We start from the raw sequence: 15,833 nt of genomic DNA, 5'->3' as shown, positions 1-15,833 counted from the left end.
TCTTGCGTGTTAATGCTGTAATTATCTTGTGCTGATAAGTATTCATAACCCCAGGCACAACTTCGCTGAGTTCTTTTTATTTCAAGGGTTCTTAATGTGCCTTTTGGTCTTTGCTAATTTATATCGCCATCAATAGACAAAGTGCCACATTCCTTTCAAGGGGAGTTCATTCGAACCTGATGGCAGATAGTCATCACGAATCCAAGGATTTGAGCTCAAAGCTAATTACAAAGTTAGTCCCTGGGTGTGGTTAAAACTAATGACCTGACTTTTCGCCTTTTTATCTCCATACTTTGGCCTTTAATTAGTTTGCCTTACACTGTAGGTATTTAATGGAATTAGTTATGCAAATCTCCAGAGATCCACCTCCAAAGACTTCTAGAGATAAGGCTAAACTCTGTAATGCCTCTTACTCATATCATGCTTGTCTTTTGAGTTATTCATGACATGCAGCACTTTACACCAGATGGGCATACTGGAGTCCATTTTTATTTAAGCTGGAAATGATCACAATATCATTGCCGTTTAAGCTCTACACTGCAAGATATTCACAGTAATATTATATGAAGAAACAAACCTGCTACTAAGTTTTTATTGTCATCACCCTCCTCTCTCCTTTTCCCAGGCTGATACAGGAGGAGAAGGAGTCGACAGAGCTGCGGGCGGAGGAGATTGAGAACCGGGTGGCCAGCGTCAGCCTCGAAGGGCTCAACCTGGCCCGAATGCACCACCACGGAGCCTCCATCACTGCCTCAGCCACAGCCTCCTCCCTGGCCTCCTCTTCCCCACCCAGTGGGCACTCCACTCCTAAACTTGACCCTCGAAGCCCCGCTCGAGACATGGAACGTATGGGGGTCATGACACTGGTAAGTTACTCAAACTGCCAGTCCTTCCAAACAAGTCATGCAGTGCAGTTATCAGTCGTTTTCCTAACATTTTCTGACTGAAGATGAGACTTCGAGTACTGGGACACTAAGACGGACATTTTGTGGCAAGTAAGCATCATTGTTTAATATATATTACCAGTCAAAAACTGTTACTTGAGGTGTGGAGTAAATTTTGAGTCAATTTGAATTTTATCCTCAATTCAGTTACTTATTAACTGAATTGTATTATTTCTCCACAGCTGTCAAGCCAACCAGTATAACACCTTTAACCCCAGAACACAGAATGTCTCACACAAAATGGGGCAAATCTGCAAGATTAGCTGTTTGTGCCATGGCAAAATGCCTTTTATACTGTGTCCCAATCACATCCAGCGGCGTGATTGTTTTTTGCAACGCTACAACATGGTATCAAGATGTACCATGTCACTGGATTTCATCTAATACAGACAAGTGGTGTCTGGGATATCACACTGATGGAAAGACTAATTGTCATTACTTTACAAGATGAAAGGGCTAGTGTGAGATGTGGCATGGATATCTGTGAGGCGCCCAATTGCAGAAACGATTAGCTGTCTCTGGTTTCACACCGTAGTGTTTTGATTGACGGCAGGAAATTTCTTTAAGGATAAATGGGAGTTACTGTCCTTGTATCACACAGCAGCATCTGACTAGAGTTTGAGTATACGCTGAGTCTGAGGGTGTACTTTCAGGGATTTTAGATTTATTTTTAGAGATTGTACCACTTTTGTAAGTACACAGAGATGTAGATAAGTAGAGAGATGTATTTTATATAAAATATTTCTCACTCCCTTGTGCAAAGGGTATCATATGTCCATAGGAGCTTATTCATGTAGTCAATGGTCGTTTCAGTGGGCTGTAAACAAAATGTCTGTATAAAGAAATAGAGATTAGGCAGCTGTTCTGTCAGGTTTTTTTTTCCTCCAGTATCTCTGCATGTCAGGCTGTATAGCTAGAAAGGGCATGAATTTTTGAAGACTTGCTGCAAGGCTTGACGGAAACTGTCTTGCTCTGTCAGCTGTCATCATGCAACCCAGGTGTCAAAGGGGGGGGGGGCTTACAGATTCTCTTAGAATAGACCATATTGTGTCCTACAGTTCGGTTCCTCTCTCTGTGTAACTCTCACATTGACCTGGGGCTTGAACACTCTGGATGAGCCCATCAAGGGGAACACCGCAAAGCTAAAAATATTCATTTATGCCCCCACAATTTGCGACAACAAGAGAGGGACGTAATGTGCCTTTTATACCAGGGGCTTTTGAAGGAATATGGCTGTGATTTTATTGATTAGTCAAATGACTTGTTTACCAGTCCGTGTTTCTCCCTCTGTATTGATCTGCGAATGAATGGTATTGGGGGAAGGCTCGTGAGCATCTAATGATGTACGATATTTATGGGAATGCGCCAATAGTGATTCATTTATTACCAACACGCAGGTGTTTAGTGTTTTTGTCCATGCTTTAACACATGGATCTTTTCCTTCTCTCCATCCAACAGCCCAGTGATCTGAGGAAACACAGGAGAAAGGTACACACACCATGGCTTGTATCAACAGACTTTTAATGTGATATCATTGAACCATAGGTTCCCATGAATTCCTGGTATTTATGATATACTTGCTATAGTAACACATTGGATAAATAGCATCTATGTATCACATCTCATGCCCCCCCTTTTTTTTTGCCCTCGTCCCTCAGATAGCAGCAGTGGAAGAGGATGGCCGCGAGGACAAGGCCACCATCAAGTGTGAGACCTCCCCCCCTCCAACGCCGCGCACAGTCCGAATGACGCACACACTGCCAGCCTCATCACACAATGATGCACGAGGGTAGGTGTCAGCTGTACAAACGTTTCTTTAAGGAATAAGTAATCTCATTGGTTTAAAAAGTTTTTGCACTGTTTGGTTGGATTTTTAGACCTCTTCCCACTGGTGTTTAAATTTTACTTTTACCAACTGCAGTAGAGGAGTTATTTTTATATACCCGACTGCCTTTCTATCTGGATGGAAATGCTATTCTCTCTTGTAAAATGTTGCTTTTTAAACGGTGTAGTCGTCTTAGCTCTGCCTGTTCTTGCGTTGGATGAAAATAACATGGTTTACTGCCCACTTAGCGCTTCTAATTTAGCTGCAGTTTTGCCATGAATCATTTTTCAGAACTCGAGAGATAATCTGTGTACTTTATCAAATTTAAAGCACAGGCAGCAGCAACATTAGATATTAGCTTCAGTAATTGGCATATATAAAGATATAGATTTACTATGACTTTAAGTGTAAGAGCAGAGCAAAGAAAGATATTAAATATAAAGTGAGATGGCAACTTCATTGAGGTTTAAAGGGTTGAATCCACTACATCATCTATCAAAAAGTTTGCTGAATACTAAGGTCAACATTTTTGACCTTTTAAGAAATGATCTCTTAAACATGATTTGTCCTAAGGATTGTGGCCTCTTTGGAGGCTGAGGCTAGCGCCCTGAGCAGCGTAGCCAGCAGCCAAGACTCCCTCCATAAGCAGCCAAAGAAGAAGGGCATTAAATCCTCCATCGGACGGCTGTTTGGCAAGAAGGAAAAAGGCCGACTGGCACACCTGGCACATAGACAGGTCATGGTAGATCCACAAGGTGAGCGGTGCTCGGGAAAGTTCAGGGAAACACGTTGTTGGTATGGTAGAACCGTCTTGACAGCGTCACTGACAGCTTGTGCTCTTCCTCCTCCCTTATCAGCAACCATGATGGACCCAGACATGGTGGGCCAGGACATGGGAGTGGGCAAGCTGGGAACTCAGGCTGAGAAGGACCGCAGGTTGAAAAAGAAGTAAGCTTTCATTCAAGCGCCCCTCTCTCTAGTCGTCGGAACAGAAATTTCCCCCCCGGCGGTAGTCCCTTAATAGGTTCTCCTCATATACGGCCAACAGTGTCCTTTTAAAATATCTGCCGGTACATACGGCCACGTTAAGTTCATGGTCATATTTAGAACAGTCAGGGTGTTTGGAAGTCATCTGTCTGTGTGTTTTTTAAACCTTTTTCACAACCTATCCTAAGAATTTACACTCACCACTACATTGGAGTGTATATAGTCTAATCTGACCGTTGAAACACAGACCATAGCTATAGCTTCCACCCCCTGCGTTTAGCTTTAATTTCTCTTCCCATATGGAAGCGTGGCTGTACTGTACTTTATGTAATACCATAACCCACACTGATAACAGGATCGATAGAAAGCAGCGGCTGGATCAGTATCCAGGAGCAGAGATCAGCCTCACTGTATTCAGACACAGAGCCAAAGTCAGACTATTGATCCAGGCTGAAAAGCCAACTAATCTCACAAAGCTACTTTGTCAGTTTGGAAGCTATAGATGGCTTTGCCAACACACCCCACCCATACATTACACTATACTCTCAGATTGGGTGTGTTCTGCCCTCCAGGAGAAGGGGGAACCCCTTGCAAATCAGATCTCTCAGCAGGAATGTTGCAGAATGTGTGTGTGTGTGTGTGTGTGTGTGTGTGTGTGTGTGCGTGTGCGTGCATTTGCCATGCCCCAGTGCCAAATGATGAATGTCATTTGCTCGAAGTGCACATCGAGTTGTCATGACGAATAACTTTGCCTCCCATGTAGTCGGTCAATAGAGAGTATTGTTTGTTGTATGTTTACAAATGTGTCGTTTTTCTTCCACTGCACCGACTTCTTCATAGCAGTGTCCGGGATTAAGGCCACACCACCACCTTGCATCTTGGTGCTTCCTCCACACTGCATGCCATTGAGCTGCCTGCAATATTTCCATTTCAGCATCTTGATCGATCAGTACCGCTGTGGTCTCATTGTTGGGTGTGTTTTTTGTTTTCTTGTTTTCTTGTTTGTTTGGTTTTTTTTATCTTTCTTTTTTCTTCAAGAGGTAACGACAAGTATCTGAATGTAACTGAGCATTTGAATGTAAGGCCATGGAGGGGGTCTTGCTGTGTTTCAGTGCATTTCTCATTTCTTCTGCTGCACGAGATGTGGTCAGGACTGCATTGTAGAAGACAACATTTTTTTTTGACTGGTCTACAGATGCTCCTGTAAACGAATGCCTTTCATTGTGAGGTGTGTGTGTGTGTGTGTGTGTGTGTGTGTGTGTGAGAGTTTTTTTTTTTTTTTTTATGAAATTGCCTTTAAACTCATTAACATTAACATTAACTTTTTGTGTCTCCCCGTCGCTCTCTCTTTCTCCTCTCTTCTCCCTCCCTCTCTCTCTCTCCTCTCCTCTCCTCTTCATCTCCCTCTCTCTCTCCTCTGACTCTGTTGTGAGGATGTAACTGACCCATTGTAATATGACACCCTCCTGGTCATATTGCCCTGTCTGCCCCATCCCCTGTCTGTCCGCATGTCCGCCTCTCCTGAAAGACCTCTGCTGAAGAGCCAATGCTCTTCTATTGTCTCTATCCTATCCTTCATGGCTCTTAACTTCTGTCTTTTTTTTTATTTTTCTTTTTTTTTTTTTTTTCTATCTCTCTTTTTTCTCTTACAGTTCAATGGCAGCAATAGCAGCTGCATCTGATGGCTGAGAAGAAAAGCCGCCCGCTTTAAACCCGGCCCAATTTTTATCCTCCCTCCCTGTGTCTCTCTCTCCTTATGTGTCGCTCTCTCTATGTGTGTCTAACCAGCTGCAATATCTGGTTATTTTTTTGTTTTGTATGTTTTTTTTTGTTTGTATGATTTGTCGTAACTGTTTCCTTACTTCCCTTTCCCCAGCTATGTTCAGTGGATGTAGCTCTCCATGCATTAATACTGACCTGAACCCCCAATAATAAATCTCCTCCCCATGTGCTGGATAGATTTTGGGTTTGGGTTTGTTTGGGTTTGGGTTTTTTTTTGGATGTGGTTACACCTTCGTATGCCATGTATGCTGTATTTAAGTGCCCTTTATGTATCATGTGCCTTTCACGCGCTGCTGGGCCTTCAGCGCTGAGAGCGCTACATGTATCATGTTGTTTCCCATTATCAAGTTTTCTTTTATTCCATTTATCAGGATTGGGTGACTGTTTGGAGTTTTTTGGTTCGTTGTTTTTGGAGTTAAAAAATGTGTGTGTGTGTGTGTGTGTGTGTGTGTGTGTTCTTTGGTTCTCCGTATGTCAGGCATTTTTAGGCTGTATATCAGTTCTCCATGTCTCGCCAAGTGTGAGAGGATTCAGCATAAATAGAAATATCCCCGTGCACAACAGACCAGGAGCACATATTCGCGGCTCCTCGTTGATGAGGTGCTATTTTCGCGGGCCGAGTTAGGTCGGCACCAGCGCCCAGTGCAGGTCTCCAAAGTGAGGCAAAAACACAATACCAGTCAGCCCTCCCTAGGTTGCACTTTTAGCACTAGCTAAACAAAACCATGGAGCGCGGCCAAGAAAATGTGAAGAAAAGTTACTGTTAAAAATACCCCGATTCAAAAACCTCATCGACAAAAGTATCTGCGCGAAAGAAATCACTCTCAGCAGAGTAAGTTCTAAGTGGCTGAACCGGGATGAGCTGGGCAGTTGCGCTCAGATTAACGATGTCGTGTCCAGCATCACCGAGCAGGTGCTGTAGCCCAGTACCTTCCAGGTGTTTGTGTGTATTGTTGTATTCGCGCTCAGAGAGGGACACACAGCATCTCTGAGCGTGTTATTTTCATTAAATATTTAGACCTTTTCAATCTGCATCTGGGTCAAGGTCTGCATTGAAAATACACAGTGAGGTACAGTCCATGGTTTCTGAAGAAAACCTAAATACTGTTCAGGGATATTATGACCTTGCTCAAGGGTTAATTGTGCCAAATATCGAGTGAGTCAGACTGACCTCTGACTTATGGCGGTTGACATTTATTATGTTGCTGTAGCAATCAAGTTTTCAACGAAATATGTTAAACAGCTGCTGACTGACGAGGGCTGCTTCTACTTTCTGCTAGCAGTAAATTTAACATTGGACACTGTGTAGGTGCATGACAGCGCAAAATGTTAACATCGGGATTAGGGATTTGGGATTGAACGTAGTCGGTGAAAGCCCTCGCAGGTTTAGTAATACAAAGCCTGTGTGTGTCTCTGGGCACAGCCACAGTTGTGTGCTTGTCTGATCCACTTTGTGGCAGCCCAGAGATGAATGATAAAACAATGCCCTTTTCAACACTCTTGGTGCGCAGGCGCGACTGGGAGATAATATGTGTGTGTTTACTCCCCCTCTCGTGTACTACACACACACACACACACACACACACACACAGACCCACACAGGGACAACATTGCTACTACAGGGGTGTGTGAAAAGCAGTGTGCAGGAATGAAGATGTGAGAGAGTTAAAGAGGGTGTGGTGGCGTATCAGAGTGAGTAAATGTGTGTTTATCAGGATGTACGAGTACATGTCGTCATACTAGGTCTCCTCTGTCCCCGCCCTCAGACACGAGCTATTGGAGGAGGCCAGGAGAAAGGGTTTACCTTTCGCCCAATGGGACGGCCCAACAGTTGTGGCCTGGCTGGAGGTAAACAATCAAACTTTAAACCGCTCCTACACGTGGATGCATGACTGTCCTCTGTCCTCTCAAAGATGAACGGTATCTGTCTTCTGACGTTCCACTGAAGCACATTTTTGCCCGAGCAAAGCGCCCTTTGATACACAGTTATTACAGCTTTCTGATATTGTTGCATAAATCAGTTGAGTAATTTAATAAAACTGTGACCCCATTTCCAATAATGAGTATTAATATTTAGTAACTAAAGCAACGATCATAAATCAAAACCAATACTGAACCTGTTGGAATGCACAGTAGAAAAAGGCCAAACATAGAACCACTAATGCCCCCTAATGTTTAGTGGAGGACATACATCCACCAGTCAATTCATGACCCCACTAATCCCCGACCACAGTGTTCCAATTAAGGATAGAGTCAAATGGGATTATTGGGGCTGGTTTTATTTTCTGAGCTGCTGAGCTCGAAGTGTTTTGTGTTAACATTACATACTGTTTGAATTGACCATTTTAATGCCAAATAACAAGAATTCAGTGTTTTCTGCCAAATTATATTCTTTGCAAGAAGTCCTGTGAAACAGCATGTTGACCATCAAGGGACAAAATTCTCTCCTGAAATTAAGGGTCGCAATTAAAAATACAAGAAATAACTAGTGATTAAAAACATGTCGATTTATATTTGTGTGGATAATCAAGGTATTTTTTAGCAAAAAGCCAGGAATGAGTTGGTATATCAGTCTAGCTTCTGGTTTCAGTCTTACTAAACAAATCGATGTGCTCCTTTGCCCCCTCTCCTCCTCTCTGTGTCGGCAAAGCTGTGGTTGGGGATGCCGGCATGGTACGTGGCGGCCTGCCGTGCCAACGTGAAGAGTGGTGCCATCATGTCGGCCCTCTCTGACACCGAGATCCAGAGGGAGATCGGTATCAGCAACCCCCTGCACAGGCTCAAACTGCGCCTGGCCATCCAGGAAATGGTCTCCCTCACCAGCCCCTCCGCCCCGCCCACCTCCAGAACTGTGAGTCGTACAGAAGACGTGGGAATACAGAGTCACTCAGACCCAGAGTGGAATTTTAGTTGTACAAACATTTGCTGGAAGCAGAGCTCGTGTAGGAAGAAGTATCCTGCCAATTCCTTTCAGGGTAGAAATGGAATATAAAAAAAAAAAACTAGGGTTACAATTTGAATATTTCAAGGAATATTTTGGGAAATTCCCAAATTTGCTTTCTTGCCGAGAGTTAGAAGAGAAGACTGGTACCACTCCCACACCTGTCGGTTCCCTATGGAGCTACAGCAGCCAACTAGCGTAGCTCAGCATAAGGAGTGGAAACAGGGAAACAACTAGCCTGGCTCTGTCCAAAGGTTTAAATAATCTGCCTAGCAGCACCTCTAAAAATCACTTATTAAACAGGTATATCTTATTTGGTTTTGGTTTATCGACAGATATAGTTATTAAAAGACAATATATCAGACTTTGTCAGGGATAGAATGATAAAGTCCCAGGCTTATTTTCATCATTGACCCCGGTGTGTACACAGTCCACCAAACTTTATTAAGACGGAGACTGGCACTCATTGTCTGACTTTAAGATTATATTAGACACTAACAGCAAAGAACTTGAACTCTGAATCACATGAACAAACGAGCGGTAAAATCTTTTCAGAAAGCAGACATTGTAACACGTGTCTCGCATACCTGAAGAAGAAGCCTTATCACAAACCGTTGTGAAACAAGTTAGGGTTGATAGGGTTGATTCATTAGTTTTACAAAAGTGTAAAAAGGTCAGCTTGTGATTTTGTAGGTGGCTGTTAACGTGTTCATTAGTCTGCATTAGAAGTACTTGGATCATGTTTCCTTCTGACAGAGCCAGGCTAGCGGGTTTCCTCAGTTTCCTGTCTTTATGCTAAGCTAAACTAACAGGCAGGTAATGTTTAATGAAACGTGATTAATGACAATGATATCTGCCCCCCGAGCAGCTCCAACAAATGTTTTTTTTTATAACTGAAGGTCTGCTCTGCTCACACGCACAACTCCTCCACACATGGGTGACACATGGGTAGGTGGGTGACAACAAGCAAACAAGCAACGTAATCCTTCCCAGCACATTTGTCAGTGATTTTTTTTTTTTTTTTTTTTTTTTTATATTAATCTCACCAATTTAAAATCCTACAGTCTTTGTGGTAAGTGAGTGCATATTACAGTGGGAGTCAGTGCCAGCCTGGTTCATAAAAACATTGCACCAGTGTGTACTTTAATTTAGCTCTCCAGATAGTTCACACCACAGTCGCTTTTCATTGCTCCCTGTTGTCATGGTAGTTGCATATGGTCTCTAAGGACTCTGCTGTTCCTTAATGCAGAGCAAGAACTAACACGCTTTATACTGAAGGCACACAAACAACGCAGACCATACGTAACACAGAAATGAGAATTTGTGTGCTGTTATATACACCTAGCCGAGAATATTCATTAAGTTTTTTTATTTTGGTGAGACTTTACACAACGCTGTCTATGCATGCGGTAGTCGTAAATCATAAGCTCTTGCACTTTTTCTGTCTTCTCCTGTTCTAAAATAACTATGCTGGTACTGGTTTACCCTCCCCATGTGGTCCCCCCCCCCCTTTACTTCACCCTCTCTTCTACCACTTGGCTCCGCTTCGACACCACATGAAATTTTCATCGTAGGGCATGCGCCTCCGCACGTCCGATCACAAACTGCCCCGACTGTGACGGTGCTTTCTGCCTGCTGTCACACTTAAGGCCCCGCACGCACTTAACAGAGGGGGTTAACTGACCTTGTAAACGGGGTAGGACTTGTACGTCGACTAGAAAATTGAGAGAGGGCAGAGAATTGGTCATTTTTACCTCCACTATTAAAACCGGATCCTCTTCAAACATGCAGTGGAGGAGGGGTCCAACTGTTGGGAGTCCTTACCTTTCAACAGCGATTGAGGCGACCACTGCTTCCATGCTAGTGGCTGTGCCTTATAGTGTTCATATCTGGCTCATGACAGCTTGACCTGCTGCAGTTACTGCAGAACGATCACTGCTGCCACAGTGACACAGCAGTGGGTCAAAATGGACAACAGTCATGTTTAGAATAAGCATTTAAAGGGTTAGTCACACAAATCACAAATTTCGGTCACCTCTAGTGTTTTGCAGCCATGCAGATAGTTTTGGAGATAGCTGTCTTGAGAGTACGATCGTATAATAATGAGACAATAAAAGTGTTTCAATTTGTTTCTACTGAAGAAAAAGTCCCTTGTAAAACTGCTGACCGTGTGTTCTGTAGATTATCTAGAGTAATGGGGACACTGTTTATCAAATTTTTTTCTTTTCTTTTTTCTTGTAATGTTTAAATTCAATTAAATTCTTCTGGTCTTGTGGACTTGGAGTTTTCACAAGACATAAACAAACAATATGAATAGGTCACCCCAGGCTTGGGGAACTTGTGTAGGGCTTTTTTTTGTTTTGTTTTGTTTTTTGTTTTTACTGCTTTATGACATTAACAATTGATCAATCCCAGAAATTGTCAACATCTTTAGTTGCAGCCATGGATGAATAGGTTGGCATGGCTAGCCGCCACTAGATACGAGTGTTTTTTTTTTTTTCTGTAATTTGAGTGAAATGACCCTTTGCTGTTAGAATCGACACCGAGAGGGATTGGTAATGTGGGGTTTATGTGTCTATTGATGTTAATGGTACTAATTTATTCAGTCTTCCTTGTTGTGCATGGCAGTTTGTCTTTTGTTATTTGTGTTATTTCCACACGTAGTGAATGCCAATGTTGGAATGTATCTGTGCAGTACTGTTTGTGTTTTTGTCCTCTCTATACGCCCTTTGACCCCTGGCGGGTTTGGGGCCAGTTCATCATCTGACTGTGATGCTATAACACTATTGGCTTACAGTGGTGCTGCTCTTCTTCTTTAACACTGCTTGCCCCTCCTACCGGACCTCTACTACCAACCCTGCCGCTGCTCTGTCTCTTGGGCTCTGCCCCCTCTAGCCGTCAGGCAATGTATGGGTGACCCATGAGGAGATGGAGACCCTGGCAGCCCCTTCCAAAACGGTCAGTCCCCTTGTGTCCTTTACCCTCACCGTCCTCTTTCTCTATCAGTCATGTGTGTGTGTGTGTGAGTGCGTGAGACTGCATATCAAATGGACTGAGTGAAGCAAGACCAAGGTGGTGACTGATGAAGGCATGCGTCAGTTAACCCCTTCCCTGGTCTGTCAACCTCCTTGTCAACACTAATTTTAAGCTAAATTTAGCTGGAGGAGCCTGTTCTTTAATAACACACTGTATACAAGCTTCATGTATGTTCAGCTTTAAGTCTTTTGTTGCTGATGATGGTTCAGTGAAGGTTCAACTCAGTTCATCTCCATTTTGAAAGGTCATGAATCCCAGGGGATTTCTCCTGTGATACTGCTACTAAAACACCACACACAACTCGCCCATCACCAGATATCTAAAAGCATTTTATTGCACTTTGCATCCGGCTCAGGTTGGCACATCAGTGGGTCAGCCCGAAGAAGCTGGACATAAAATGCAGCATTTGTGTCCAAAAAAAACAAAAACAAACGAACATACTTGTAGGGATCTATTCGGCAGTCAGGCTTGAACATTACGTCGTTTTCAGGCTGTAACGAGCTGTGGGTGAGTATCTGTGATATGATAGCCGAGAGGTTTTTCTTTGTGATGAAGGTAAAAAAAAAAGTCATTATGTTGGGTCTTAATTTGTGGAATGTAAGAGTAGATTCAAACTCCATCAGTACCTTCACCCTAGAGCAACACAAAATCAGAAAAACTCTACTTGGAGTGGTGTTAAAAATACACCACTAAAATTACCACAGGTGGTCTGTCACCCAATTTTAAGGCTTGATTTTAAAGCCTATCTGGCTTCAGAAACTACAAAGCTAAAAGCTAATCTTGTACCATTTGTCGGGAAAGCATTTTAGCCCATTTGTAACCGATTTCCGAAGTGAATGCAAACTGTCAGGTCAGGCCACATCTGAGTGAGAGAGTCCCCCCCCTGGAGACCAATTCACATGCCATTTAGGTTTTAGCTTTCCTTTTTACTTGCGCAACAGTTACTCCCACAAGCCTTTTACCGTGTCTCGAAAGCTGCTTGTGGTTAGAACAAGGTTTGTCAAAATGTAACAGAGGGTTGGGAAGAAAAAAACGTTCTTCCGTCTTCTTGCTTTCTCTTGGACGTAGGAGCACTACAACCAAACTCAACTCTCATCAAACTCATTATGTTGCAGGACATATTTGACACTAATGATTGCGAGAGTAGCAAATAAAACTGTTAAATGTAAAATTGGCACTGCTTAAATTTTCTGACGTTACCCTTGTTCATTTGGATCCTAAATTCAGCAGGCACTCATGCACTATGTTATCGGTTTGGTTTAGCATCACTTGCCAGTTGTATTTTGAGGGACATTTCGGATGCGGCCGCAGGATTCGTTAAAGAAAAATCAGATGACACTTTCTCTCACAAGTATGCTTTTTTTTCCCTTTTCCTTGTGTTTCAATCAGAAGTCAGAGTCCGAAGAGGGGAGCTGGGCACAGGTGAGGGAGCAGTGTTGTTTCTTGCTCTTGTGCCTTACAGGTTTTTTTGTTGCAAATCCAGCATTATAGCCAAAGTGAAATTGTACAAACAGCACTTTAAGATTTGTTTTTCTTTTGTGAGGTTTCCGAATGACGAGCAGAGTGCGCTGACTGATGTCTTTTCTCAGACACTAGCTTATGGCGACATGAACCATGAGTGGATAGGGAACGAGTGGCTGCCCAGTCTAGGACTACCTCAGTACCGCAGCTACTTCATGGAGTGCCTGGTGGATGCCCGCATGCTGGACCACCTCACCAAGAAGGACCTGAGGGTGCACCTCAAAATGGTGGACAGCTTCCACAGGTACTGGACTCGCCTCACCTGCCTTATGGTGACTATTGGCAGATAGAAGTGTTCGTGGATTTTAGAGACACCAGTAAAAGTAACGCCTGTAAAATGCATTTTTTGGATAGGGGATAGGTTTATTTTTGATTCTGAGATGTTGAATGTACAATATTTAATTATCGGTCCCAGTACTTATTTCTGTTAGGGATGTGTTTTGGCTTGGTTTCAGAAGTTTTTCCCGTCACATGAGTGTGTGTGTGCTTTTTCTGACACCAGAACAAGTTTACAGTATGGAATCATGTGTCTGAAGAAGCTCAACTATGACAGGAAGGAACTAGAGAGACGCAGGGAGCAGAGCCAGCATGAAATGAGAGGCAAGTATACCCAAAATAAAAACGAATCAATGCAATAACAAACCAAATCAATATGTTATAGATTAGGAGAAATAAGAGATTTGAGATAAAGATAAACTGGGATCTTTCTACTTGTGTCCGCAGATGTGCTGGTGTGGAGTAACGAGCGGGTCATCCGCTGGGTGCAGAGCATAGGCCTGAGGGACTACGCCAACATCCTTTTGGAGAGCGGTGTGCACGGAGCTCTGGTTGCCCTGGATGACAACTTTGACTACAGCAGCCTGGCACTGCTCCTCCAGATCCCCACCCAAAACACTCAGGTACACCAGCACAAGCCGTTACAGGAGTGTTATAAGGGCAGCAAGTAAACTGTTGTGAATTTGACCTGAAGGACTAATGCTGTCTGATAGCAGGGGCAGCATTAACCTGGTCTCAAAAAAATGGTCTAAATACCACCTCCTAGGTTTTCCTGAACATGAAAAAGTTTCATTTCGAAGGAGACATTTTTCTACATAATTTTTTGAAGTTTCTTTTGGCATTGACGTAGCCAAATTTAAAAGTGCTGAATATGGGCATAAATATTATCTGTCACCACCTTCAGTCCAAAAATAGAAGTGTGTTGGTATCAGCCTTCAAAAGCTGGAGGACTCTAAATGCAGAACATGCAGATTTGCCAACTGTCACTCTGGCAGGTTGCCCTGTGAATTATCACTGCTCATCTGTACTCGGGTAGAATGGATATGGAGCGCGAATAACGTAATGTGTCAGCTGCCTCTGTTACCACGCTGCTAAAAATAGGTGGTGTTGTGAAAATCATGTGTGTTTTCCTTTTCCTCAGGCACGTCAGATACTGGAGCGAGAGTACAATAATCTGCTGGCCCTGGGCACTGACAGGAGGCTGGATGAGGTGAGCAGCAACTATCGCCTGCAATACAGTCCTCAAACCAGTGTGAAGTGAAATGTCATAACAAACAAAGCTTGTGTCAGTCATTTTGAGCATTCGCAACAGTTATATGCTAATCAACCCTATTAATATTCAAGATGCTTAAACATAATTTATTAGCTCACACTGTCAATGTGCACTGAAAGTATAAATTATGTATTCAAATTTCTCAGACTGACTGATTTTTTTCATCTATTTTTGAGTGTGTGATTACGTTGCATCTACTCATGATTAGAGGGCCTGCACATCCTTTTTTCTACATTATCCTTTTCCAGTGATAAAGATGCTGAAATCCTATTTTTCTTCTGCCTTACAGTCCAGTGACCCAGATTTCCTCGTATCTCAAATACAATTACATAAAGGTTTTTAAACTAGACACAGTAAACCTTCTCACAGCTGACATAAAAAAATAAAACACAGAGAATTCATTTCGGAAGTTCTGGGAAAAAAGCCCATTCGCCACCTTACCCTTTAAGTGATGTACCCAGAAACACGGATTATGATAATATGTTGACGGGCCAAGCTTACTGTGTTTATAATACCATCAGTACATATTTATGTCTGAAAACAAGTGGATGCTGTTTTTTCTTTCCATCAGTGTGACGACAAAGACTTCCGAGGTCCATCATGGAGGAGGCAGTTCCCGCCCCGAGACGTTCATGGCATCAGTATGATGCCTGGATCGGCAGAGACGCTCCCTGCCGGTTTCCGTTTGACCGCGACGTCCGGTCACTCCCGGAGACTGCCCCCTGAGGGTGAGTGAGCCTGCACCTTATTTCACAGTTGAGACCCCCACTGCCAATATAGTTTTGTTTTTTTGTTTTTTCATTCAAATCATTATGTAAAGGTTTCGTGTTATTTTATTGCACATGAATTGTTAAAGCTGGATATCTTCTGCAGTGTGGCTTTTAAAGGCAGCAACAAAACAAAGGTTAAATCCACCAGCTTGAACAGGTAGATCAAAGCACTGCAGCTGAACGCAGGAGTTGCTGCTCCTTGCTGTTTTGTGACCATGTCTCTTGTTCTCTCTGACTCCGTGACGGCTGCTCGGCAGTCCTCTATGAGGCGCTGGATGACAGTCCTGACGACATGTATTTGGATTGGTATCAAGGTCAGATATGCCCCAGTGAAGGTTCTGGGCTTGTTAGCCCTGCGTGTATTATTAATATTCTACATATACTCCCCCTTTTCACATGGTCTCTGCCAACCACTGTCCTGCTGTATCTCTCCTTTTCTTTGTGGTCTCTCACCCTCACCTTTCTACTTACTCTACTA

General features: G+C 43.1%; 1 protein-coding gene across 9 annotated transcripts in view; it reads left to right on the top strand.

Moving 5' to 3' along the window:
• Positions 1-15,833, top strand: part of ppfia2 (PTPRF interacting protein alpha 2) — a 49,834-nt gene that overhangs the window by 28,563 nt on the left and 5,438 nt on the right. For 6 of the 9 annotated variants that reach the window (XM_040145707.1, XM_040145697.1, XM_040145688.1 and 3 more), the window contains exons 15-29: positions 626-866; positions 2,403-2,432; positions 2,603-2,733; positions 3,343-3,524; positions 3,627-3,717; positions 7,305-7,386; positions 8,189-8,389; positions 11,375-11,437; positions 12,905-12,937; positions 13,105-13,280; positions 13,539-13,636; positions 13,760-13,935; positions 14,454-14,522; positions 15,157-15,313; positions 15,613-15,669. In XM_040145707.1, the coding sequence (XP_040001641.1) occupies positions 626-866; positions 2,403-2,432; positions 2,603-2,733; positions 3,343-3,524; positions 3,627-3,717; positions 7,305-7,386; positions 8,189-8,389; positions 11,375-11,437; positions 12,905-12,937; positions 13,105-13,280; positions 13,539-13,636; positions 13,760-13,935; positions 14,454-14,522; positions 15,157-15,313; positions 15,613-15,669 (1,787 nt within the window). The remainder of the gene's footprint in view (positions 1-625; positions 867-2,402; positions 2,433-2,602; positions 2,734-3,342; positions 3,525-3,626; positions 3,718-7,304; positions 7,387-8,188; positions 8,390-11,374; positions 11,438-12,904; positions 12,938-13,104; positions 13,281-13,538; positions 13,637-13,759; positions 13,936-14,453; positions 14,523-15,156; positions 15,314-15,612; positions 15,670-15,833) is intronic. The other 3 variants (XM_040145730.1, XM_040145716.1, XM_040145725.1) reach the window with 2 other exon arrangements.

The sequence above is a fragment of the Xiphias gladius genome, chromosome 2, assembly GCF_016859285.1.
Source record: "Xiphias gladius isolate SHS-SW01 ecotype Sanya breed wild chromosome 2, ASM1685928v1, whole genome shotgun sequence".
In the NCBI taxonomy this organism is placed as follows: domain Eukaryota; kingdom Metazoa; phylum Chordata; class Actinopteri; order Istiophoriformes; family Xiphiidae; genus Xiphias; species Xiphias gladius.
This window is presented reverse-complemented; position numbering and strand designations above follow the sequence as displayed.